Below are 25983 nucleotides of genomic sequence, written 5' to 3' on the forward strand. Positions count from 1 at the left end.
TAACCTTGGTATCCTCAATGATAATGCCTGGTGATGTTAAATATTTAACAAAATTTCCTAAAATTGGAAGGACAAAGGGCTTGCAGTCACTCTAGCAGTCTTACCAAGTTTTCTGGTTAGTTCTTTTTCTGTTTGTGATTATTTTTCACCCATTTTATGAGTGTGAAAATACTGAGACTGAATTTTTTGTCACTCTTTCTCTTTCAGTAAGTTACTTAAGTTTTCTTGATTCAGCTTGTTAATCCGTAAAACATAGATAATAGTTGATACAGGGTTGTTGAGAGAATTGAGGAAGTACTTGTGACTCAGGGTTCTTGCTCTCTCCCATCCAAACAGAAGGTACAGGCAGGGCTCCCTGTAAGAGCTAGAGGTAATATTGCTCTAGTGATTAGGCCATCATTGTCCTGAATGGTGAATTTCTTTGACACACTTTTTCTTTTTCACTTGTCCTCTAATAGTGTCTCAATCATGAACAAGGTATTCACTGGGTCAAAAAGGAAAGACTTCCAGCATTTCTGGAAAGTGATTGCTACTTTGAATACAGGTATTGTAATCCCATCATTATACATATTTTTAAATGATTTTTGTTCACCAAAATAATTTTTCTGTACTTTCTTAATAAAATTGTATACCTTTAAACTCATTTGAGTTTATATTCCACTAGCTATATAGTATAAGATAGAGCATTGGTAAAAATCACTTAACTTTTGCAAAGAGATTTTGTAGAAACAGTACCTAATAAATGTATTTCAATTCTGCTTCTTTGATCATTATATTTAAATTTTTTTTCTACTTCTGTAAAGGTATTTATGTCCAGTGTGTTAAAAAATGAATATGAGTGTCATAAAAAAGAATGTTGTAAAAAAAAAAAAAAAAAAAAAAGAATGTTGTAGTGCAGGGCCATGTTTTTCTTTTATGCTCCCTGACTTCTAAAGTTTAAGTACCTAAACATTCTGAAGTTTTACTAAAATTTGACTTTTGCTTAGAACAACTGTTTTTTTAAATAAAAATAAATTAAAATAGAATAATTATTAATTAGTAATTCTATGAATAAGTCATTAATTTTAGCAGATCCTAAGAGAATCATCCTGCAGAGTTAGGACGGGAGATTGATTTGAATACATAAAACAAAATTTTAGTTTTTTTTTTCTGAATTCTACCATATTTGAAACTTATTTCTAGTTTGTATGATTTCTGAAATGCAGGTTAGCCAAATTGGTTTCACAAGTAAGATGGAGTGAATCAGGCATGAATATCACATTAGGTGCAGAGTTTTCTCCCTGGGTCCTGAAAAAACCAACCAGTCCACCACCTCCTCCTGTTGAAGAAGATGATGTTATAAGTATGAAAAAGTTCTACATTTCTGTTGGCAAGGTAAAAGTGTGAGTGCTTCTTTGTGTCTTGGCACTTCAGTGGAACTCTCATTTTAGGGATATGAATTTCATTTGTACCACTTGAATAGGAAAATGATTTCAAATACTTCTGAAGTAGATTTAGCAAATATTCTTTTAGGTTTATGCTGACTTATTTGCCCTACACTCTTTCACCTGAAATGTAATTAGAATTATTATCCTCATGTGTACAAAGGAAAAATGCACAATTGAAGAACATCCCCGATGTCACCTGGGAAGCAAGGGTTTCATTGTTCATTCCAAATTTTTTATTATTTGGAATTAGTAATTTTTGTACAAAACAACAATAAATTGGGCCTTCTCTTCCCTATTGTCAAGATTATTCTTCAGTAATAAAATGCCTAACTGTTTAGCTGTTACCAGATAAATTTGCCCTTCACATTTGGAGAATGTTGGGTGGTATTGGTACATTTGAAGAGATCTAACCTAGAATCAAATGTCCTTTTGGGGAATCACAGTTTAGTGAATACTGTTGTTTGATCTTTGCCTCTGCCAGGGCGGAACAATTTTCCTTCTACCCTTCTAGGTTCTTTGGCTGATCTATTAAAAACAAACAAAAAAATGACATAAGACAGGGTAACCGGAAAAAACAAATGTAATTTAGTATGTATGGGAACCCTATAAGAATATAAGACCCAAGAGCAAGTTGGGCAGTTGAGACATATATGCCATCCTGAGCTAAGGAATGGGGTAGGGGCCTGGGGCTTCAAAGTGGAGGAGGGTAATTCACAGGACTATAAGAAGACCAGATGTTTGGTAATTAGTTGTTTACCTGCCATATAGATTGGTCGGTCATTCAGATAAAAGTTATCTCTGGTGCTGGCTGTCTCTGAGCCAGGCCCCCTATGTAAATTCTTTTAGGTAGTTAAAGGAGAGGTAAGTGTTTTTCTTGAGTCTGTTGTGTCGTGATCTCCTTCAGCTCACAATAATCCACAATGCCATGGCATATTTTGGGGTCACGTATTCTGCTTCTCTTTAGCCTCTAATTATCAGATCTTCTCTCTGGGAAGACATTTCGAATACACAGTTCTTTACAAAACCAGGAATTGCAAATATGTTACCCATGTGTTGCTATTCTCCTAGTTTGCATTCATGACAGAGATTGCTAATCAATTATGGCAATTTTCCTGCTGAGCTAGGACTTGGCTCCAAATTCTTTTTCAACACAGCATTCTAGGCAGGCACTTCCAAGTGATCAAAGATGTCATACAAGAGGAAGACTATTTGCCATCTCTGTTGGAATGGATATCCTTCTCCTATCTTATTTGAACATTTTTTTCATGTGTAAGCTCCTATTTAATTTTGTAGTTTGACAGTTCTATCAGCAATATTTGGCAAAAATGTTAAAAAATTATGCCAGTCCCATTATTTCCTCTGAATAATGCTCAGGGATGTACTGAAAGCACATTTTTCTTTTCTCTTATATTTATTTTTAGGTATTTATTTTTTATCTTAACCCATATGTTATAATAATGTTAGGGATGTCAAAAAATATACTGATAGTTGGGGTCAATAAACATACAAAGGAAAGAATCAATCTAGGGGAATAAGTTCTGATTCCTTACAGGTAAATTTAATCAAATATAAGAGAATAAAAATCCAAGCTAGTTTACTTTTACTAGTTGCTGTGATGGAAAAAGCTCATTTCTGTCAACTTGAGTAATATTTGAACTATATATTTTTTTAATAGCCTTTAAACTTTGAGGACTCAGTTTTCTTTGAGACCTTAAATCACTAAACCATGACTATAGATAGGGATTAATCCATATGATAATTGGTAATATTTCTTTGAGTCTTCAGTTATACCATCTAAACACAAACAATTGACCCATCTTTTAAGAGTACAAAGTAGAATAGTTAACTGCTTTTATGTCTGGCTAACTACTTCTTTCTCCCCTGTCTTCTACTCTCTCATCTTTTTTGTGCAGTTGAAATAGCAAGGACTCTTGTATGTTGGTCTCTCTCTATTCCTTGAAAGTTCCTTAATTATTTTGGTCTCCTCTCAGTGCTTAGGATACTACTTGTGATAGAGTAGTCATTCAATAAATATGTTGAATGAACGTGTAATCAGTAATAAATGACTTGGTTTTAGAGGAAGGAAAAGAGGACAAAAGGCAGTTAGATTCAAAGCTTTTATCTACCAAGGAAACCTTACTTCTAAGACGGGCAGTGAGCACACTGATGACACCTGACATTTCTTTCTCTTGCTTTTGGTCTTATTGTGTGGCCTGACTTACCCTGCTAATTCTGCATAAGAGTCAGGGAACAATTCTATTCCATTTGAGCCTTGCCTCCTCTGTGAGTGTTCCTTAGGCTAAGGGCCAACCAGGTTGGAGAAAGGAGAAATGAGAGTAATGCTGGGCACTCCCTTTTCTGCTTCTGTTGAACAAGCTGGATTATCCTAGAAGAGTAGGTGAGGACATGACTAAGAAGCAGGAAGAAGAATCTTCCCAGGAAGTCTGAGCTGGAGTTTCTTAGGACTGGGGTTCTGGAAGCTGTGTGTCAGGTTGAGAATTGGGTCAGCTGGCTCAGGAGTACACAAAAGAAAGGAAACATTGAAGGCTCCATCCAGGGGCAGGTGAGTCAGGAATCAGCCTTCAGGAAGCATCCAATCCAAGCAAAGTTGTGAAAACTGAATCTAAGGTAAAGGGGAAGTTGAGCATGGAGAGGTTTCCAATGCTACTGAGAGTTAAGTTTTTGTCATATTAGGGAGGAGTTGTTAAAAACACTGAGCCAGGCCAGACAGAATTGGGGGCATGAAATAACTGGGAAAGTTGTGAATGGGAGTAGCTGGCAAAAGATGCATCCCAAGACTGATGAGCCGTGGTGACTGCCAAGTTAAAGTTAGATGGTGTGAATTTGTAGTGAATCCAGGAAGTAGGATTGCATGCTTCTGGTGGAAGAGTGAAGAATTTGATGGGTAGTGAGCTCATTTCCTTCCTTTGATCATCTAATATGAAAATAATCTGAATTGAAATTTCCTTACCATTATTCTCAGCTAATGAGTTTTTCTGTGTACAACATTCTTTTCTTTCACGGCATAATTTTCCCTTTACATATTGCACTATGCACATGAATATTATCATAATGACTTGTCCAGATTCATGACTGGAAGAATACTGCTAATCTTATGTTAAACAAATGTGCTCCTTTCTTCCTAGGCCTCCTATACTCAAACAAAAGATTGGTTTGCATTAGCAAAACAAAATCAGCAAACAGTATCAACCTTTTCATTACCTTCTTGTGTATTACACAACAAAATTGGATCAGCAGTTATTTCATCTGTTTCTGGTAAGCAGAAAAGGACAAGAATGACCTCAGAACTCCTTTTTACATCTTTTGTTGTTATTCTAAACTTACAGTACAACACTTAGTGGATGGGGAGAAAAAATTATCTCCCCTGCAACACCACTTTCTACTGTTTTTCAAGAGACAACCTGATATAGTGAAAAGAGGATGAGTTTAGAACCCACCTCTGATGCTTATTAGTTTGTGACTTCTGCAAATTATTCCACTTCTGGGAGCTTTGCTTTTGTCATCTGTAAGATTAAACTAATGATGCATACATACTGAATGTGTAGAAAATGCTTAGTGCTTCGTACCTAATGGACAGTCAGTAACTATTTGTCTTGTCATTATTTCCTGTCACAGTTTACAAATTCTTATTATTAAGCCTTTGAAATGAAGTGGGTGCAACCTTTCTCTTCTCCCCAAAGTAAATAGTGATTTATGGAACTTGAGTTTTCCTTCTGTTTTTAAGTTCAGACTGTTTCTCACCTTGAAAAGCAGATAAATTTCTACTGTGGGGAACTTTTGTGGGTGATACAAACTTTTCATAAATAAAGGGAACCTTCCAGAAATGGGAGTAATTAAATACGATATTGCTAGAGGGAAAAAAAATCTTGCAATGTGATTCAAGAGGGGAACTCAGAAATTCATTAACAATTCTTACATAATTCCTTTGAAAAGTATAAGCAACCTCTGGAGGTGATAAGTCTGGATTCGCTAGGATTGAACCCAAATCTAGGTAAAGGGGAAAATCATCTTCCTAATTGGAAATTACTGAATTTATAGATTTCTTACTATTTTCCCCAAATAGTAAAGTAGAAAATTGGAGAGTGACGTTAGTAAGCAGGAAGAGAAAGGATAGCAGGAAGGCAGTGAGCAGAAGTGCCAGGCTTGCACTTTACCTCCAAGTCTGTGGGGTTGAGTGTATACCCAGTATCCTTTCACAGGTTTACAAAAGTCTAATCTCAATTTTGGGGAAGTTTAGTATACTTATTTTCAATTAAAATTGTAATGAAACATTTCCAGTTCATTGAGACTTGAAATCTATTACTGAGAAAACTGAGAGTGGGACACGTGGATCAGGGTTTTCCTGATCCATGGCTTTGCAGGGGGTAGGTTTGCCTTGTGAAATAAAGCACTGATATCAGATATTTCACTGATTTCTGAAAGACAGAAGAATAGGGGCTAGACTATATCTTTAGAAAAAGTGTAAAAGCAATCCATTTGTATTTGTAAGTCTTCACAAGGGCCTTATGCAATTTTGTAATTTTAATGATAGGTTGTAAGTATAGTAGTAATTGAATCTTTCTGATACAATAGTGAATTTTTTAAATTGCTAGTATGACTCCAGTTCTGGTCTGTTCATCTATCATCTCATCACCTATGGCAGCTAATTTTATTTTACCATAGAACATGAAATATTAAAGTACATACAGTTGTTTGATGTACACATTCTAATTCTTTAATAGATTTGGCCTTTGTATGTTGACATTTTCAGCCTGGAATATTACATTTTAAAAGTGTATAATGTCTTTTTGAAGATCCTCTTTCTTAAGGATATCAAATATTTAATTCATCTGCCACCAATATCCCCTTTCATGTCCGGGGAAGACATGGCTAATCCCTGTTGGCAGTTTTTTTCTCTAGTGATCCCAAATGTAGCCTTAGACTCCTCATGACACTGGTCCCTGCAGTCACTACCGATGATAAACCCATTTGCCATCCTAGCTCTATCACATCTAGTTAATAATTAAAAGAAAACTTTTACATTTATATCTGATCTAATAGCCTTTTATGATTTAATACAGAGAGTTTTATCTTTGATGATGGAGTTCACCCCAGGACGAAAAAGAGCCCATCTACAACCACTAGGTTAATTTCCGAATTTGAAGAAGATGGGCTTGTATCTCTACAAGACACTCCTTCTCAAGCTCTTCTGAGGACATACCTTGAAAAGCAACAGGATGTTGATGGAAGCCTGACATTGCATTTCTCAACATGTGAAGAATTTTTAAGATCTTATATAAACTTTATTTTGAGAGTGGCAATCCATCAAATTCTTGGAGCACCACTTAGAGAAAGCCCAGATTATATAAATTTCAGAAATGTAACAGAAGTGGTATTTGATGAGTGTTTGGGGACTACCTCTGGCAAGAATGTTTTGCTGAGTGAAACGCTAAAGGAAAAGTCGGAAGACATGTTAGCACAAGCAGTTTCAAAAACTGAGAGTGTTGGACTAGAAAGCAGGGCTAATTGGTGTATTTCTCACAAAACTTATGACATTGGCAATAGAAAGGAGTTCGAAAGATTTAAGAAATTTATAAAAGGTACATTAGGGGAGAGATATTGGTGGCTCTGGATGGATATTGAGAGGTTAAAAGTTCTTAAGGATCCTGGAAGACATCAAAGGTATTTCTACTTTTTTATTTTTCAGTAGTTTTAAAACCAAATTATAAATATTAGTTTGGGTCATCTAAGCACTGGCAGAGAGCCTGAAATAAATATTTAAATGTAATTTATACTTTTAGAGGAATAAATAATAATAAGATTTATTTTATTATAATAATATTGATTTATGTAAAAGATACCTTATGCCAGTGTAAGGGGCTGGCTGTTCCTAACAGTCTGCTCAGTTAACAAATTCCATGGTCTTTAGTCAGATGCCACTTCGACATTCATATCTGAATGTGATAGCTGGTAGATATGATGCTGGATATCCTCTAGAGAGCCTCTTAAAAGTCTGATGGGGCACAGATCTTCAGCTGCTCCATATGTTTTAGGTCACTATAAGTCTTAAGAACCTTAAGAGGACCCTGCTTTAGGAAAGTCCTTATCTTGTGTTTTCCTGATCTGCTCTGAACTCTGAAGCAGATCAACTATAGTAGACTGCAGTTCCCATTGAAGGTTTGACTGAGTAGGTACTAGTGACTGGATTATTCCAGTTATCTCAGTGGCATTCAGATCATAATGCCACTGTTGTTGATCATAATGGTCATAACGTCATTGTTGTACACAGTTATAAGAGCAGGGATTACCAAATGGTTGATTATGAAGCATGACCTGATTGATCCCAGGGTAGAAGGCCACTACCACTTGCCAAGACATGTTAGGGAAGGGATATGCAAGCAACCTACATAGATTCTTCAGAATTAATACTGTATTAGTTCCTATTGTTGCTGTAATAAATTACCACAAACTAACTGGCTTAAATCAACACGAATTAATTCTCTTACAGTTGAAAGGTTAGAAATCTAAAATGGGTATGCAGGGCTGCGTTCCTTCTGAACACTCTAGGGGAAAATCCATTTCCTTGCCTTTTCCAGCTTCTGAGGCCACCTACTTTCCTGGGCTTATGCCCCCTTCCTCCATCTCCAAAGCCGGCAGCATGACATCTTTTCTCTTCTCTGACTGCTGCTTCTATCCTCACTTCTTTTCTCTATGACTATTACCCTCCTGCCTCCATCTTAGAAGGACTGTTAAGATTACATTAGCACCAATTAGATAAGCCAGGATGATCTCCTCAAAATCCTAATCACATCTGCAGAGTCCCTTCTGTCATGTAAGGTAACATTCTTAGGTTCTGGAGATTAGGATATGGACATCTTTGTAAGGCCATTGTTCAGCCTACCAAAAATACCCTTCCCATTCCCATATCTGTGAGAAATATTTATATCTCCCTGTAACTCACATTTGGTTTTAAGATAGTTCATTAATTGCCTGAAACATTTTGGAAGTGAAAATATTTGGCTAGTTGAATATTGTGTCAATGTGTGTGTATGTTTGTGTATTATTTCAGACATATTGAGAAGATGAAAAAATGCTATCTAGTGAGCAGTGGAGACTGCTACCTTTCTGCAGAAATCTTATCAAAATTTAAACTGCTAGATGGATCTCAGTGGAATGAAGAACACTTAAAAAATATTCAGACTGAGGTTGTAAAACCCTTACTTCTTTATTGGTAAGAAAAAATAATATGAATCAAAGTTATTTGCTTTCACTTTTCTTAAGCTAGTTACAAGTTATACTTTTTTGTCTTAAGGCTGTAACATTTATGGAAATTTTGAATGACAAGATTATTATATCTTTGGCCTTCTCTAAAGTACCTATCCTTTAGATAATTTTGATATTTGAGGGACTTTAAATCCGTAATAAGACTAGACAGTACTTAAGCTCCATTTGAACTTTGTGATCATATCCTTCTACCCTTGACCTTCTTACGCTCAGGACCTCATCAAATTGATGTGTGTGTGCGCATTTGTGCGTGTGTGTACATGTAGCTTGAGTTGGATTTGTCTCAATAAACATTCTATGAACACTTTCTATGGGCCAAGTGTTGTGCTAAGGATACAAGGGTAAAACACAGTCAAGTCTAGTGATCCTAGCCTAGTGGGATGAACATACATATAAAATGAGTGTAAGAAAAGAAAGTGTGGTGAATGTACAGGATACAGAGAAGAGGTAATAGTTCACCTGGGACTCAAGGGACTCTAAACAAGAGAAAGAGAATGGACATAGTGGAGAAAATGTGTGCCTTCTGAGGATCAGTGAGCTGTCCAGCGTGGCTGTGATGGATCTGATCATGTTACTTCTCTGCTTTAAGTCTTTAACTAGTTACCCCAAAGCTTTCAGTGTAAGGTTCAAATTCCTTAAGTTAACAAATAAGATTATCATGGGCTTCCCTGGCGGCGCAGTGGTTGAGAGTCCGCCTCCCGATGCAGGGGACACGGGTTCATGCCCCGGTCCGGGAGGATCCCACATGCCGCAGAGTGGCTGGGCCCGTGAGCCATGGCCGCTGAGCCTGCACATCCGGAGCCTGTGACCGCAACGGGAGAGGCCACAACAGTGAGAGGCCTGCGTACCACAAAACAAAACAAAACAACAACAAAAAGATTATCATGATTTTTTTCAATGATATGTGTTTCTTTAATTAGCTCAATCACATCCCCTTTTTTTTTTTTAACAACCTTATTGGAGTATAATTGTTTTACAATGGTATGTTAGTTTCTGCTTTATAACAAAGTGAATCAGTTATACATATACTTACATCCCCATATCTCTTACCTCTTGCGTCTCCCTCCCTCCTACCCTCCCTATCCCACCCCTCCAGGTGATCACAAAGCACCGAGCTGATCTTTCTGTGCTATGCAGCTGCTTCCCACTAGCTATCAGTTTCACATTTGGTAGTGTATATATGTCCATGCCGCTCTCTCACTTTGTCCCAGCTTACCCTTTCCCCTCCTTGTGTCCTCAGGTCCATTCTCTAGTAGATCTGCATCTTTATTCCTGTCTTGCCCTTAGGTTCTTCATGACCTTTTTTTTTTTTTTTTTTTTTTTTTTAGATTCCATATATATGTGTTAGCATATGGTTTGTTTTTGTCTTTCTGACTTACTTCACTCTGTATGACAGACTCTAGGTCCATCCATCTCACTACAAATAACTCAATTTCATTTCTTTTTATGCCTGAGTAATATTCCATTGTATATATGTGCCACATCTTCTTTATCCATTCATCTGTCGATGGACACTTAGGTTGCTTCCAAGTCCTGGCTATTGTAAATAGAGCTGCAGTGAACATTGTGGTACATGACTCTCTTTGAAGGAATAAACCTACCTAAGGAGACAAAAGACGTGTATGCAGAAAATTATAAGACACTGATGAAAGAAATTAAAGATGATACAAATAGATGGAGAGATATACCATGTTCTTGGATTGGAAGAATCAACATTGTGAAAATGACTCTACTACACAAAGCAATCTACAGATTCAGTGCAATCCCTATCAAACTACCAATGGCATTTTTCACAGAACTGGAACAAAAAATTTCACAATTTGTATGGAAACACAAAAGACGCCAAATAGCCAAAGCAATCTTGAGAAAAAAAAACGGAGCTGGAGGAATCAGGCTCCCTGACTTCAGACTATACTATAAAGCTACAGTAATCAAGACAGTATGGTACTGGCACAAAAACAGAAACATAGATCAATGGAACAGGATAGAAAGCCCAGAGATAAACCCACGCACATATGGTCACCTTATCTTTGAGAAAGGAGGCAAGAATATACAATGGAGAAAAGACAGCCTCTTCAATAAGTGATGCTGGGAAAACTGGACAGCTACATGTAAAAGAATGAAATTAGAACACTCCCTCACACCATACACAAAAATAAACTCAAAATGGATTGAAGACCTAAATGTAAGGCCAGACACTATAAAACTCTTAGAGGAAAACATAGGCAGAGCACTCTATGACATAAATCACAGCAAGATCCTTTTTGACCCACCTCCTAGAGAAATGGAAATAAAAACAAAAATAAACAAATGGGACCTAATGACACTTAAAAGCTTTTGCACAGCAAAGGAAACCATAAACAAGATGAAAAGGCAACCCTCAGAATGGGAGAAAATATTTGCAAATGAAGCAACTGACAAAGAATTAGTCTCCAAAATTTACAAGCAGCTCATGCAGCTCAATATGAAAAGAACAAACAATCCAATCCAAAAATGGGCAGAAGACCTAAATAGACTTTTCTCCAAAGAAGATGTACAGATTGCCAACAAACATATGAAAGAATGCTCAACATCATTAATCATTAGAGAAATGCAAAGCAGAACTACAATGAGATATCATCTCACACCAGTCAGAATGGCCATCATCAAAAAATCTAGAAACAATGCTGGAGAGGGTGTGGAGAAAAGGGAACCCTCTTGCACTGTTGGTGGGAATGTAAATTGATACAGCCACTATGGAGAAGGTATGAGGTTCCTTAAAAAACTAAAAATAGAACTACCATATGACCCAGCAATCCCACTACTGGGCATATACCCTGAGATTATCATGATTTGTCCCTGCCTATGTCTTTGGCATTATCTCTCATCTAGGTATTCCAGATTACTTGTAAACTTCTGATTTTTCCATATATAGAGAGAATGTTGTTTTTCTCTTTCTCTATAAACTTCTATTCTTAAATATTTAAGAAATGCAGAAAGGTATAAATTATACTAAAATAGGCACCTGTATACACACCAGCCAACTTAAAAAAATCATTACTAATACAGTGGAAGCTTTCCTTTTTTAAATTTAACTTTTTGTTTTGAGATAATTGTAGATTCATATGCAGCTGTTAGAAGTAATACAGAGATTCTGTATACCTTTCACCCAGTTTCTTCCAATGGTAACATCTTGCATAACTGCAGTGCAATATTGCAGTGAGGAAATTGACATTGATATAACTCTCCAATCTTTTTTCATATTTTGCCAGTTTTACAAGCATTTATTTCTCTGTGTATAGTTAGTTCTATATAGTTTTATCACATGCATTCGCTGTTACAGTCAAGATACAGAGCAGTTACATTACCACATGCCTCCCTTTGTACTGCTCTCTTATAACCATACCTACCTCTTTCCTTCCCCCTTTCTCATAATTCCTGGAAACTACTAATCTATTATATAAATGAAATAATACAATATGTAATCTTCGGGGATCGGTTTTTTCATTCAGCATAATTCCTTTGATATCCATCCAAGTTGTTTTGTTCTTTTTCATTGCTGAGTAGTATTCTGTTTTATGGATGTTATACATTCATTCACTCATTGAAGGACATTAGGGTTGTTTCCAGTCTTTTGATATTATTAATAAAGTTGCTATGAACATTGATGTACAGGTTTCTGCATGAACGTAAGTCTTCCTTTCTCTGGGATAAATGTCCTAGAGTGAGATTAGTGGGTCATACATAGTCTTTTTTTAGTTTCAACAGCAACTGCCAACCTATTTTCCAGGGTTGATGTACCCTTTTACATTCCCACCAGCAGTGTATGAATGATCCAGTTTTTCTGCATCCTTGCAATTGTTTGATGTCACAGTTTTCTATTTTAGCCAGTAAATACTTATTTACTTATTTTTATAAGTGTGTAGTGATATCTCATTGTAGTTTTACTTTGAAACTCTCCAGTTGTTAATGATGCTGAACGTGTTTTATATGCTTATTTGTCATTTGCATATACACTTCAGTGACATATCTGTGTGTTTTGTACATTTTCTGATTGTGTTCTTATTATTGAGTTTTAGAGTTATTTTTATGTTCTAGATACTAGCCATTAGTCAGGTATATAGTTTGCAAATATTTTCTTCCAGTTTTTAGCTTGTCTTCTTAAAGACAAGCTTTCTGAAGTCTTCTTAAAAGGGTCTTTCATACCTTCTGGATGGGTGAACATGTAGAGGTGCACCCACATCCCTTGCCCTATGCTTCTCTTCCATCTGGCTATTTCTGAGTTATATCCTTTTATAGTAAGCCAGTCATGTAGATTAAGCAAACAAAAATATTGTGGATAATGGGAACCAGAATTCTCATCAATGTGGAAGAGAGTTACAAATATAGAAGAGAACAGAGTGAATCCTGTGGTGATGAACTGGAATTAGAGGTGCAAAATGGAAAATGCAGCTTTCACAAACTCATGTTACCATAAACTCATGTTACCATACTAATTATGAAGACTAATTCACTGAAGAAAAAACAGGGCAAATCAAACAACAGAAGACCATGCAGACAAGAAAGAAAACAACTTGCAAGAGAAAATCTGAAATTAAACGTGTGTGGGATTTTCCCTGGGAGGGGGAGGGGAATATATTGGAGGACTGTCTAATTGAAGGGTTCCACATAATTTTTACTACAAATGTTTCATTAGAGTAAAGGCAGTTATCCTCTTGAGCCAAGTTTATTCAACTAATGCAAACTTCCCTATGTCAAATACACCTACTATTAAGAATAAACATAACCGTATCTGAAAAACCAAAAAAAGTGAGTCTTTTTTAGAGCAAAGTTTTTGAATTCTGATGAGGCCTTCCTTTTATGGATTATGCCTGTGGTGTCAAACCTGAGAACTCTTTGCCTAGCGCTATATTCTGAAGATTTCCTCCTATGTTTTTCCTAAAAACCTTATAATTTTATGTTTTACATTTAAGTCCGTGGCCCATTTTGATTTTTTTTTTACATATCGTGTGAGGTTTAGGTCAAGGTTCAGTTTTGGTTTGTTTTTTTTCTTGCTTATGGATATCCAGTTGCTCATCCTCATTTATTGAAAAGGCTGTTTTTCCTCTTTCCTTCTTTTCTATGTTTTTCATTAACATACAGTGAAAGCAAACTGTATAGATTCACATAACCACCATGACAATCAGTGTACAAACAATTCTATCATCTTAAGAAACTCTCACACCACCCTTTTGTCATTAGACTCTTCCCCCACTCCCAACCCCTGGCAGCCACTGATCTGTCCTTTGTCACTATAGTTCTGTCTTTTTAGAATGTCATATAATTATACAGCATTAACTTCTGTTGGTCAGATTAATGCCACTGAAGCATAATGCATCCCAATTGTTACATGTACCGTAGTTCATACATTTTGTTATTTGGGCTTTCCGGTGGTTCTTTGTTGGTAAGTAGAAATGTGATTGAATTTGTGTGTACTCACTCAGTGTTGGAGAGGGCAAAAGCCCTTCCAGGCTCAATTGCTAACCTCAGACAGGCCTGCTATGCTTATCTGGCTCTTTTGGTGCTGTTGCATCCTCAGGTCCATCAGGCACTGCCTTCTTCTTCTCACCTACACACCAACGTCTTGCAGGTCTTATTGCTGATCTTTTGTACCCACCTGCTTGTATATTGGGGTTTGGGGGGATACCGTGTCACATTAACATTTTGTTCTAAATGTCGTCCGTGAGCTTTTGGTTTTGCCATCTAGCTGTGCTGTCTGTTTTTATGAAGGGATTCTGAGAGGTAGAAGAACAGTATTGCTGACTTTGCCATTTTCTCAGAATTCTTTCTTAACCTTTTTTCTTGATCTAGCTAAATCCTGTATATTCTTTAAAATTCAAACGTAAACACAAACAAACATTCATGTCACCACCATGTTGCTTGGGAAATAAAGCATTACTGAGACCCCTGAAGTTGCCTTCCTGATCACACCATCCTTACTCCCACTTGGGGGTAGCCAGTATCTTGACTTCTGTGATTATCGCCTTGCTTTTCTTTGTAGTTTTACCAACCATGTATGCAAATAAATCCCTAAGCATGTATTTTTTTCTGCCTGTTCTACAACTTTATAAAAATGGAATCATGTTGTATGCCTTCTTTGCGTCTTCTATCAACAATATATTTGTAAGATTTGACTGTAACTGTATTTAAGAGTGTTATTAATTTTCACTGTTGTATATGGCATTCCAGTGCATGAATATACCATAATTTATTTAGTGTTTAAAAAAATTTGTGTCATTTTCTCTTTTCACAGTTGCAAGCAATGCTGTACACATATCCATTTTTCCAAAGTAGTTGTACCAATTTGCATTCCCACCAACCAGAATATGAGAGTATCCATGGCTACAAATCCATGGTAACATTTAATATTGTCAGAGTCTTAAATTTTTGCCTATGTATTTGGTATGTCATTGGTGTTTTGTGCTTTTTCACTTGCATTTCCCTGATTATTGGTGAGGTTGATAACCTTTTCAATATTGAGTGGTCATTTGGATTTCAACTTTCATGAATTGCTTGTTTATCTTCCTTGCCCATTTTTCTATTGTGAGATACATAGATAGATGGATAGATAAATAGATATAGGTAGATATACACACATTCGCATACACACACGTATGTACATATATATATATATATATATATATATATATATATATACACGTGTTCACACACACATATATTGGATGCAGCTCCTTTGGTGATTTACGTGGCAAATACCTTCTCCCACTCTTTAGACCTTCAGATTAAGAGGTGTACAATCAATGTACATGAGAACCTGTATGATGGAAGTGTGAAAAAGAATACAATACCTGTTAAGGATTGACTGTGAAATGTAGTCCACAGTATTTGATGAATTCACGTAGTGGCTAATAAAAAATTAATGCAATGAATTAAATAAGAATGCAAGATTAAAATGGGGCCATGTGAATATACTGTAATGATGGGAATTAGAAAATTGATATACCCAGATTTCCTGTCCAGCACATGTATGATTTATTTGATCAGGGTCTTGTAAATATGCCCGCTTACTAATTGGCATGAAAATAAGAGGTAATTTTAGATATTTCCAAGTCTGCAAGTAAAGGTTTTGAAATATGGTGTAAAATGACCACCCAGATCTTTACAGGGTGCTTTCTGATCCTAAACTAATTGTGGACTTTGGGTTCTCTTCCACTCCTAACCTGTGTTTACATCAGGGAAGTATCTACCATCTTCCTGTTTTTAAAGGGAGGCAATTTTCTACCAGGACCTGAAATATGAAGTGAAATTAGTCTTTGGACCATGGCACCAGGGGGAAAACCTAGTCCAAGAAGTAATTAACAACAGGCCCTGACAGCTGGAGTTAACCCCATAGGCAATATAGAGTTAGCCCACAGACTGAGTATGGGAATATCCATCAAGTTAAGTGGGGCCTTGATACTGTGCCAAACATTCTTTTTCCTAAATTTCTGGCAGTAGTGTAGGTCTTTCATTTATTATCTAAATTGTTATAAAATTAATTCTTACCTTTAAATTTAAGGCTTGAAAATAGATCATATGATTCATAATCCACTTTAGTAGTATACTTAAGCATTATAAAAATGTTTATATATTTTTAAATTTTAATTTAATCCACTAGTTTTTATTTGGTATTACAGATAAATTGTAAACTGCTTTAAAACAGATCACAGGTGCATTCTATTTTTGTTTTACTAGAAACTGTAAATTATTTTTTAAAATTCCTTCATCAAATAGATATATAGGTTTCTTTTTCTTATCAAGCAGATAATAATTTGAATGTAATTTTATTAATTATTTTTTCTTCGTGTATATTGCCTCTTTATATTGTATAAGTGAATGTGATTTCAGGCAGTTGATATATCATAGAATAACATTGGAGGGAGGGGCTAGGCAGCAGAAAAAGAAGAAATTATTAGAAAAGAGATGTGGCAAGACTGATAATTGTGAGCGCAGATATTATACATTTGGTAGCGTTTTGATTTTTGAGGCTTATTGTCTAGTTTAATCTTAAATTTGTTTTTCCTCCAACTAGGGCACCGAGGTTCTGTGTTACTCATTCATCCTCAACAAAACATGCTAGTGCTGAACTGAAATTCTGGCACCTTCGTCAAGAGAAACCAAGGAAGGATGTCGACCCTTTTCCACAAATGGCAACCCTCTTGCCATTAAGACCTAAATCTTGCATTCCACAGATACCTGAGATGCAGGTAGGATGTACATTGATACTTAGATCTCTTAAGTTTGTAATAAAATATCCATGCTTGGGTTTTGTACACTAGTACTTAAGTTTCATCATAAACCTTTTGTTGTTGTTGTTAATGTACATGCTGCAACAATTAGGAAATAAGAAAACCTATGGTTTGTTCTCCACCGATCAGCCAATGTGATCTTTTAAAAATGCATGATCATGTACTCACTTGCTCAAAACTCTCTAGTGGCCTCCTCTCTCACTCAGAATACAAGCCAAAGTCTTTACACAGCTGTTCACACCCCTGCTAACTTCCTGACCTTATTTCCTAGCATTCTTCTCTAGCTTACACCACTCCACACTGGCCTCTTTGCTGTTCTTGGAACACACCAAGCAAAAACCTGGGAGGGCCGTACTTGCTGTTCCCTTCACTTGCAGCACCCTTCCTCCAGATATGTTGCCCCTCACTCACTTTGGTGTCTGCTCAGATATCCCTTAATCAGAGAGGCTATCCTTGACTCTTCCATGTAAGCACACTTGTGTAGGACAGCACAGATACCCTCCCTCACTATCGGAGCCCTCTGCTCTGCTTTATTTTGCTTTATTGTACTTAAGACCATGTGATCTTTGTTTATTGTCTTTCAGCTCCTACTAGAATATAAGGGATTTTTCTTTGTTAACTGCTTTTCCTCAGTGCCTAGAACAGTGCCTGGTGCTTAATAAATATAAACTGAACAAATGAGTGAAAAGTAGCAACAGCAAAATTAGAAATAGTGAGCATTTTTTCACAATGGGGAAGAATAAGATAGTACAAAAAATAGGGGGGAAAAGTCCACAAAGAGAAGAAAAGTTAACCAGCTTTACAGAGAAGAAGTAAATAATCCTATATGCTTTGGCATAGAGATATAATAAATGTAACTAACACCTGCATTTCAGAAGTAAGGAGCCTTATTAATCTTTCTAGCTTTAAAGGTGTCACAGAATGTTAAGTGTTATTAGCCATAGCCACACACAAACCCTTCAAAAAACAGATTACTTTATGATCAGGATATCTTATTTTTAAAAGTCAGGAAGATGTATAATTACAGTTTTTAAAATTCTGCTTCTACAAGTAGTGCTTTAGAGCTGGAAATACCTTACAGTTTTTCTATTAGTGATTTCTTAATCCTGTATACACTAGAATCACATAGAGAGTTTTTAAACATACTGGTACCTGGGTCCCACCTTCAGAGAGTCTGATTTAATTAATATAGACTGGGTGAGAGTCACTGTAAAATCAGGAGGTTGGCTTAGAATTGAAGTTCTCATCCTGCCTGAACATTAGAATCACATTTTAGAACCTACATTTTAATAAGATTCCTAGGTGATGTGTAGGCAAAGCATTGCTACAGGCTGGTGGTTCTCAAGCTTCAGCATGTGTGAGTCACCTGAGTCCGAATAGAGACTTCAGGGCTGCACTTAAAGATCAATATTCAGTAGGTCTGGGATGGGGCCCAAGGATTTGCATATCTAACAAGCTCCCTCCCACGTGATTTTTTTTTTTTTTTTCCACGTGATGTTTTTGCTGCTGGTCTGGGGACCACACTTTGAGTTAGTGTCACTGTAGTGAGCTAATGGTTTCTTATCCATTGTTTAGACATTTTTCTGACCTCCTTTGCACTTGTGGCCTTTTTGTATGCCACTCTACTGATAAATCTGAGCTTCCTTGTTAGCCCATGTGACTTTGTGACCCAGTCACAAATCTTAGAGGTGTGGTGTAGGGAGCACATTATCTGATAACATTTGGCTTTCTGAGTACCATCACCATATGTTGTCATCGGTGTTTTCTAGTTGGATAACTAATTCTGATCTCATTCTGTTTCCCCTGCAGAAAACAGTGTAAGGAATGGAACTCGATTCTGTTTTCTTTATTTTTCCTGTTTTAAAAGTTGAGATACCATTTATGTAGAGTAAAATTCACCCTTTTTAGTGTACTGTTCTGTAATTTTTGACAAATATATACATTGTGTAGCTACCATCACAGTCATGATATAGAGCAGCTCCTTAACCCACCCCCCAATTCTGCTGTGCCCTTTTGTCAGTTTTTTCTCTATCAGTTTCTTTTTGGCTACTTTTCTTGCTTTCTCCCAAGCCAGAAAGCTCAAAAATTCTAATTTAGGCCATCCTCTCATTTTAAGTATAATACACTTAAATTTTTTTTTTATATTAAGGAAACTTTTTTATTGTGGTATGGTAAAAAGCACATAACAAAATTTACCATCTTAACCATTTTCAAGTGTACACTGAGGTAGTAAGTATATTTGCATTGCTGTGAAACAGGTCTTCAGAACTATTTTATCTTGCAAATTTGAAACTATATACCCATTAACCAACCCCTCCTGCATCCCCTGGTAACCACCATTCTACTTTGTGTCTATGAATTTGCCACTTCTGTGTGATACACTTTTCATAAGCCCAGTCCCCTGTGGTCCCACTCATTTAGTGAGTATTGGTTAATGTCATGCTTTGTTCCGAATTACTAAAACAGATGTGAGCCCTGATACCTAGAATGTTATAAGTAAAACATACTTAAGTAATTAATTTTGTTTATAGAATTCTTAAAAAAATATTAGTAGCTGTTAGGCACCTAGAGTGTATGTGAGATTTTATTGTTTGTTCTGGATAATAAAGCATCACAAATAAATTTCTTGCTCTCCAGCAGCACATATTACATTCTAATTGAAGTTGACATATAAGAAAAGTTTGTTTCTTTTCCAAATTATAAAAATAATAAAACTACTGTAAATTTGGAAACTGAAGAGACAAATCACTCTGATCTCACCGACTTCTAGACAACTATTAACCTATTTTCTCTTAGGCTTTTTGTGAATTTTTAATTGTAATATACTTATATTTTTAATATACTTATATTTTTAATTGTATAATATACAATTTCTTTCTGGTAATTTCTTCATCAGTATTTTTCCATTATTTTCGTAATCCTTTTAAGTATTATATAATGTTACATTTATATATTATATATATAAATACACGTATAAGTATATATAATTGTTTCTTTCTCCTCTCTTTGGACATTTAGGTGTTTGTATTTTTTTGATTCATGTGTGTAGCATCTCATGTTCTAGATTTAAATAATTAACTTTTGCCATAAAGAACATTTAAGAATGAGAAGAATACGCATGAAAATAAAATATCCCAAAATGGAAGGAAATAGTTCTGTTAAGATATAAGTCTCTTATGGACCAATGGTGTCCACACATCTTTTCCCGCCCTGCTACCTGCATTCCCTACCCCACCACACACACATACACATACACACACAGGGCACTAAAACTTATTCAGTTACAGAATAAAGAAAAGTTTTTACAAAGTTCTTCCTCCAGGAAAGAGTCTTTTTTCATAATAACGTAAAGCCTTTGGCCTTGTTTTTCTAATACTCTCAATAGGTATAGGGATTTCAGCCTGCTGGTTGCATGAAAGTTGGAGTTTGAGACGGAGAATAAAAAATATTCTCCGTCTCAAACATAGCATGGTAAGTGGTAGAGTGAGGAAAGAAATCCTCTAATCAAAACAATTTTGAGGTATTTTTGGAGAGCTATGCTTTATTCTCTGTCCTTTTTTTTTTCCCATTTTGCCCATTTTTCACTTTGTTCATTATCTTACTACTTTTTAGAAAGAAGAATCCAGTTTATTACAACTTTCTAAATCTCCCAAGAAACCACCTAGAGTAAAAACAGCAATTCAAAAACCTTGGAAGAGTGAGTCTTTGAATCCAGTTTTTCCTAAGGATGATGTGATTAAGAAAGGGTAGGTGCAGCTTTTTGTGTCCCAAGTGCTTTTCTGCAATGGTAAGATTTTTGAAGAATTTAAAAATTAAATAGAAATTGAAAACTAATACTTTTCTTTTTTTACATGAGTTCTTATATTTCAGGGATAGATATTAGAGGGTTGTATTTCCCATGCATACTCTAATTAATCGTAGAAGGCCTAAGATTCGTAATTTTAAAGAGGTGGTAGTTATGATCTCTAGCTTCTCATGAGCTGTACAATCAAAAGACGTCTCTGAGAAGATTGCCCTTCAATTCTTTCTTTTCCCTGCTCAGTAATATTTCTCAAGCTTGAGAACTCAAAATACCCTCAATAATATTGTACTTATTTAATACAGTATATTTTAAAAATTCGCTTAGATTTGCCCACCTATTTACGCTTTTCATTGTTCTTTATTTCAAACGGAGTTATTTTCCTTCAGCTTGAAGAAATACCCTTTGGTGTTAACTTTGGTGTGTAGTCTGCTGGTGGATAATTATTTGTTTAAGGATTTATTACTTCACCTTTATTCTTCTTTATTGAGATAAAATTTACCTATCATAAAATTCACTATTTTAATCATGTTCAGGTATACAATTCAGTGACTTTTAGTATATGCACAAAGTTGTAAAACCATCACCACTATATAATTCCAAAACAACTCATCAGCCAAAAAAGAAGCTCCATCTCATTAACAATCACTCCTCACTCTTCCCTCCCCCAAACCCCGGTAACCACTCATCTACTCTCTGTACCTTTCCCTTCAAAGGAGAAGAGAGGGAAGGGTTCAGTAACCAAGGCAATGGGGCTACCTTGGACAGGAAATAGGACACTTCTTCCTGAGACAGGATGGAAGGAAGTAAGGATGGGTGTAGGTAAATATATCTGTTGATAGATAAATTTGAAATGCTTTCAGCTGCAAATAACAGAAAAGTTGACTAACAATGGCCTAGACAAATGGAATTATGTTTTTCACAGAGCAAGAAATCTGAGTGTAGGCAACTGCCAGTATTGGTTCACCAGATCAGGAGTATTGAGGCCTAAGTCTTTGTAATGCTCTTGGCCATTCCTTTATAGTCAGTGGTGTTACAGCTCCTGACATCAGGCTTTCAAATCATAAAGAAGGAGCAGGGGAAATATCCATTAATTCTCTCCCTGTAGTCAGGAAAGCAGGCTTTCATAGAAGCTCCCCAGCAGACATCGTTTTATATCTCAGTCATAACTGTTACATGACATCCCCTCCCTACCTGGAGTCTTGATAAGTGAATATTCAACTTTTTCAGTATTTTAGTGATGCTGGTGATAGAATCATGTTGTCAGAAATGGGTGTTGAGTTAGCCAGTCAATTAATAGTGTCTGCTACATGGCGCAGGGGAAACTGAAGGATGTTGTACCTACATTTTGTCTGAGAAGAACCTGCAGGGTAATCTGCTGGTGGATTGGCGTGGAGGAAGGCTGGTGAATTGGAACAGGCATGGGTTATGGAGCTGGAAAATGAGGTTTGGAATAATTGCAGTGGGCTATGGGAGAGGGAGCTGGATGAGAAAATATAAAAAGCTAAGGTCGAAAGTCATTAGTCTAACTCCAGAGTTTTCCATCATCTCAACTCAAACTACCACATATAAACCCGTATGAATCCCACCTGTTGTGAGGATTAATTATGATCATATGAATTATATTTGGCACAATGTTTGGTATGTAGTTTAGTTGTTAGTGTTCTCTTGCCCTAAGAAAATTAGTTAACTTGCTGCATTTTAAACAAGACTTTGTCTACTTACCTTCATATATTGTTCACTCTTCTCCCCATCTGAAGAACCCCTCTAAACACAGCCCCCCCACACACATACACACAGAATTTATCTTCCACCCATTATTCAGGAAGAAGCTCATTTCTTTAATTACTAATATAGCTCCAAGGGACTTCTCATTCTTACACGCCCATAGTTTTATTATCCGTCCCAGACATTTGGCATCTGTGATATGTTCACGAACTCATTCAACCAGCAGTTATTTTATTGAGAGTTGTCTTTATGTATGACTGTACCTCATTTTCTCAACTGCCTCTTGAGGGCTGGACGTGATGCTGATACTTTTTTTTCTAATTCTCTCACAATGCTTAGGAGCACGTCTAAGATTCGGTGAATGTATAGCAGAGGTGCTCAAAATATTTGTTGATCAATTAGTTCTCATCCCTATAATTTAGGTCAAGGCACATGTCAGAAAGCAGCAAAATTATTCGTTTAACATCTTTTACTGACATTTCTGAATGTCTGAAGCCCCAGCTGGGTAGAAGATATACTTATACAGAAGAACCTGTGGTAAGTATTTTGAGAACTGAGTAATTTGATTCCTCATTTAACCTATTCAGTGTCCCCTGATTTTAGAGAATTTTTATTGATTTACCATAATGACTTTTTCCTTTACTGAACAAAAGAATTATTTTTTCCTTACAAAAGGATTTTTATGCAAAAACTTTCTATTTCCTTTTGTAGTACCATGTTGCTGTATACTCTGTTGATTACTGTTTTCAAAAACAGCTACGTTCTCGTTTTGGTATGATCACACCTCAGACACAAAATAAAACCCTCTAGGATTTTTATTAAATTTTTAACATTTTATAAAAAGTAATATTCTATGTTATGTTTTGGAAGTATGTTTAGAACTTTTATAAAGCAGAGTATTTCCAGTGTGTGGTTACTTTGATAATGTGGATTTAATACACCAGTTCTAAATGAAAATTTCACATTCTTTTGCAATTATACTTTAGGTAGAAACCTTCGTAGTCCTAGTATGGGCTGAACATTTACATATAATTTTGGACTATATATTTTATTCTAAGCAAACAGTTCTCCTTTTCTTCTATTTAGTATTATTTCCTACCCAAATAATGATTTTTTAGCTTTGGAATGCTAATGGTTAAACATCATAAAAACATTAAATTTTCACCTCAGAATTTGTTTAGTAGGGGGATAAAGGGAGAGGCAGAGAGACACTATAACAGAGAGAGCAAGAACCTGACTTAAACCCTAAATCGTCCGTTCCACAGTTATCTTAAGATTACAAAGAAGAAGTCTGAGTTCCACACAACAGATAGCAAAGAGCTCATGTGAATATGGACGCCCTTCCTTATTCTAGAGTTACCCTTGTGCTTGGAGAAATAGCCAGCTTTCTGTGTTTCAAGAACGGTGTTAGGCTTGCCAGCACTGTTGGCAGAGAAGCCCATAAATAGCAAAGTTTTATGAGAACTTATACTGCCATTTACACTCTGAAGGCCGTGACCTGTATGGAGTGAGACTGTCCAAAGAGGGACCCCGTAAGGACAGTTAATGAGCATCACTGAGAGGCCTTGAAGATATTTCTTTTTATAACTCTCTTGTAGCTATTATAGCAGCAGTTCAAGGCTAAAATAACAGTAAATATGTAGGAAAGAGGCCACCAACAGAGATTTGGAAGACTCCTAAAATGGTGTCACGGTGCCTGAAATGTGAAAATAGTTGAGGTTGGGAAGTCAGTTTAATATTAAGTTTGAAATCAGATTAGTTTATAATAGAATGAACTCTGCTGCTATAGTTGGCTCCATAAACGAATCTTGTGGGACAGGCAGATGCAAACATACTGCATTAATTACATATATGGTACAAAAATAAAATAAAATAGCCCAGTGGGGAAATGACAGCTTGGTAGAATTTATGAAACCCTGTTGTTGTACAATGCCATAAAAAAAGAACAATGTTTCTGGGTGGATAATGTACTTCTGTTTTGTTATCTAGATTAAAACCATGGCAGATGGTGCCTTGGGAGGATTTCACATGGAAAATTTGTTGCAATCTTTGTATGTAGAAAATAGAGCTGGATTCTTCTTTACTAAATTCTGTGAGAACTCAGAGAACAAGGTAGAAGATAATTATTTTAAATCTAATTTTATACTTTTATTTCATTTAAAATGAGAGATTGAAATAATTTAATGCTCAAATAGTTATATTTGATGTTAAAATTCCCATCTCCTCTGGTAAGAAATCTCATGTTAAATATTTAGTAAAATTTTAAATATCTTAATTATAATTCTCTTTGGTTCATTTTCCTACTAAAATTACAAAGAAAAGTAAAATACAGATAGACAAGAATTGACTTGCATTATTAATAATAGATTACTTTCATATAACTTTGTTTCAGTGTAATGTATATTAACTTCAGTGCTGATTTCTATCAATCCTTTATGTTTTATTTTTAATAAGTCTAACAATGACAGTTGCAATGAATAGTAACAAACTTATTTCTAGGTTTTTTGTTTGCTTGTTTTTTAGTTGTCACAAACAGTCTTTATTTTGCTCAAATGAAAAGTATTTCACTAGCTCAATTATTAGAGTTGTGTTTGCTTCTGGTATAATATACATTTGCCCACGTATATCAGAATACCTTCAGATTTTGGTTTCATGCCAGAGATAACGTGATTACTTTTTAATTATTAACTAGAACACTTACTATTTTAATGACCAATTATGTGAGAAATGTATATACAAAAATATAATGATCCAGTGACAATACCAATAAATAATTTGTATGTTGCCAGTTTGTGATACAACATAAAACCACCTTAAATTGAACCTGATTTATAGTAACACCAAGGAGCTAAACAATTATTTTTATTTGAAATTAGAGCTTTGTAGAGCTTTAATAATTGGGTGGTAGTAATTTATGTACTTTTTCCATCTGCAGTTGTGGAAGAACAGTGTGTACTTTTGGTTTGACCTACAAGCTTATCATCAGCTTTTCTACCAAGAAACAATTCACCCTTTTAAAGTATGCAAGCAAGCTCAAGTAAGTAGTAAATAATGTTGGTTCAATGTGAAGCACTAAGTACACAGAAATGAAAAGTTGTGTCCAGCCTCAAACAAGAGAAATCTGGGAGTGTGGGCAGAAAGGCAGCAGCTAAGTTGTTGCCATTGAGTTACTTTATTTAAATGTCAGCAGAATATTGTTTTATAATCTGATTTGTGGGTTCTCAGTTTTATCTATTTTATTTGGTATGCCTTATTTTCTCTTTGCTGCCGATTAATTGCTCTTCCAACAAAGGACATCTTATCTTTTTTTCTAATTTATGCCTTTTTGGTTTGGTTGTGAGTAATTTAAAAGAGAACCCTGAGAGAGGACTTGTAATGAATCATTGAAGTGATTGGGAGCAGAGGCATTGACCAAAGATGTTCTCTGAGCTTCCTGCAGCAACCAGCTGTTGGAGATACTTAGGCTATTGGCCCGTCT

The 25983-nt window shown here is 35.8% G+C and overlaps 1 protein-coding gene across 1 annotated transcript in view; it reads left to right on the top strand.

Moving 5' to 3' along the window:
- Positions 1-25983, top strand: part of RGS22 (regulator of G protein signaling 22) — a 155768-nt gene that overhangs the window by 42508 nt on the left and 87277 nt on the right. The window contains exons 4-13 of the mRNA XM_089898589.1: positions 459-544; positions 1206-1374; positions 4574-4703; positions 6509-7109; positions 8497-8658; positions 16762-16936; positions 20591-20724; positions 22928-23042; positions 24495-24617; positions 25441-25542. Of these exons, the coding sequence (XP_089754715.1) occupies positions 459-544; positions 1206-1374; positions 4574-4703; positions 6509-7109; positions 8497-8658; positions 16762-16936; positions 20591-20724; positions 22928-23042; positions 24495-24617; positions 25441-25542 (1797 nt within the window). The remainder of the gene's footprint in view (positions 1-458; positions 545-1205; positions 1375-4573; positions 4704-6508; positions 7110-8496; positions 8659-16761; positions 16937-20590; positions 20725-22927; positions 23043-24494; positions 24618-25440; positions 25543-25983) is intronic.

Source organism: Delphinapterus leucas, chromosome 17, assembly GCF_059928025.1.
Source record: "Delphinapterus leucas isolate spDelLeu-1000000601 "Yukka" chromosome 17, BTC_Dleu_Yukka2, whole genome shotgun sequence".
NCBI lineage: Eukaryota > Metazoa > Chordata > Mammalia > Artiodactyla > Monodontidae > Delphinapterus > Delphinapterus leucas.